The sequence below is a fragment of the Penaeus monodon genome, chromosome 28, assembly GCF_015228065.2.
Source record: "Penaeus monodon isolate SGIC_2016 chromosome 28, NSTDA_Pmon_1, whole genome shotgun sequence".
Taxonomy (NCBI): Eukaryota; Metazoa; Arthropoda; class Malacostraca; order Decapoda; family Penaeidae; genus Penaeus; species Penaeus monodon.
The window spans coordinates 3179715-3181914 of record NC_051413.1 but is presented as its reverse complement, the minus strand read 5'-3'; the positions used below and the strand labels follow the sequence as shown (position 1 = coordinate 3181914).

The following is a 2200-nucleotide window of genomic DNA, read 5'->3' as shown; positions in this document are numbered from 1 at the left end:
TGCAAAATAATGGTGACCTTTGATTCAGGGTATAGTTAAACCTGTCCAAACATGATATAGTAATTCATATTGTACAAATCATTCATAAAAAAATTTGGTAATATTCAAGACCTCTGACCGTGCCCTTTTGCCATAAAACCCCTTTTCCATAAATTCCATATGGCTATTGCCATATCTCCCATATCCACAATTTTCCGCGTTGCCCTTTGTCATATCCTCCGTGCCCGCAACCTCCTGTCCAAAACCTTTTCCATATCCACCGTGTCCTTTGCCGTACCCAGAGTCAGATAATGCCTTCACTATTTTGACAATCACCGTCAACAATGCACGCTTTTTAGGAAGAACTGAAAAATTTCATAATTTGCACTGAATAGAACCAACGGAAAATCTTCAAGGTCCACACTCATCCCTGGAAAATTTATTCATCCCTTTTAGAAACCCTTCTGCGTTTCCCGGGGCCAAAGGGCGAAATGGGTAAACGGATAATCTTTATCTTTTCTATTGTTAAATTATTTTGAAAAAAAATTTTATTCCTTTTCCATGATGCTAATATTTTGGACGTAACTAAATCTATTTGAATTTACTTGCATACTACATATAAAAAAAACGTTTTGGGCAGTCGATGCTACTTATTTAAAAAATTCAAAGAAATATGATGTGATTACCGTCATTTTATAATGGTCATCTTAAACCAAACTTCCTAATCTTATTTAATTTACTTGTATTAACATATTTTAAAATTTCGGGGCTTTCGACAAATGCAAACGCCAGGAACAGAATTGCAAAAGTTAATGCTGTACAAATTTTTCCCGATGTATCATGCAATATTTTTTATTGACATACCTTTTGTTGGAAGTCATGAAAAAAATCTTAGTAACGAAGACACAAATTATTAACAAATTTCCCAACAACCTTAATCTTCTAGTTAGTCTCGACATTTTATAAAAACTTTTTTTGTAGAGGTATCAAACACAGTGCTTTGTGATTATTACAGCGGTTTCCAGTCTTTCGGATATTTCACTTGGGCTACAGACACATTGGATTTGGTAATTTTTTAACAGAATTCAAAAGGGAAATTTTCATATGCCCGACATATTTTCCCAAAACACACCGGTTCGGTTTTTTTGTATTATTATTAATTTTTTTATGAGGCACGAGAGAGACAGATAGATAGGGGTCCCATTTTGTTGTCAATTCCGAGGAAAATGTTTTGTTATGTTATGTACATTTCTCTCTCTTGTACGTATGTGTGTGTAACAGAAATTCCCTTTATACTGTAAAGTAGGCATAGATATTAAAAAGTATACATCTATTTTCGGACAAGTAAGCTAAATATAGCAAAGTATATTATTTTATTTATATTTTTACATCACGAAGGTGTGGTTCTCTGCTGCTAATGATAACCTGCAAGAAAATTGAATGGGATTCAGTTCAAGATCTACGCAAGCCAGTTTTAAGCTTAACTAAAGTTATGTGAAAATTCATTTCTTTATTTAAGAAAAAGTGATTTCTTACCGTGACCTCCGTGGGCCATATCCTCCGTGACCGCCATGGCCCCCATGCCCATAACCTCCGCCGTGACCTTTGCCATATCCTCCGTGCCCGTAGCCCCCCGCCCTGTCCTTTACCGTATCCGCCATGGCCATGTCCTTTGCCGTATCCCCCATGGCCATGTCCCTTTCCATACCCTCCATGTCCATGGCCTTTACCCGTATCCACCATGCCTGGCCCTTGCCTACCCTCCGTGGCCGTGGCCCTTGCCGTACCCTCCGTGGCCGTGGCCCTTGCCGTACCCTCCGTGTCCATAGCCGCCATGCCCTTTTCCATACCCTGGGTCGGGGTCTGCCATTGCCATGGCCACCCATCACCAGCACAAGTACTGCTACGAGGGCCTACGCGCTGTTGGGAAAAAAGATCATTTATATTTTCCCTATCGACGGTTGATAAAAGAAAAAAGCGATTTTGTGATTAAAAATATTTGGAGAAAGTAACATCTAACAAGTTCAGACCTGAATCTCTAACGCACCATCTTGGAGGGAAGTTGTTCGTGTCGGAACCAACAGTCACTGGTTTGACCTGGTCGGCAGTGGACCAGTTCTTATAGTAGACGAGACTGCCATGAAGCAACACCATGAAAATGCCGGGGGAATGATCATGGCTCCCTATACCGGTAACAAAGGCTGTAGAAGAGAACGGTTAA

General features: G+C 39.8%; 1 protein-coding gene across 1 annotated transcript in view; it reads right to left on the bottom strand.

Moving 5' to 3' along the window:
- Positions 1–1591, bottom strand: part of LOC119590906 (cuticle protein 64-like) — a 6763-nt gene extending 5172 nt beyond the window's left edge. Inside the window, exons 1-2 of the mRNA XM_037939642.1 lie at positions 1516–1591; positions 112–344 (exon numbers count right to left, since the gene is read on the bottom strand). Coding sequence (XP_037795570.1) covers positions 112–344; positions 1516–1591 — 309 coding nt within the window. The remainder of the gene's footprint in view (positions 1–111; positions 345–1515) is intronic.
- Between the last annotated feature and the right edge of the window lie 609 nt (positions 1592–2200).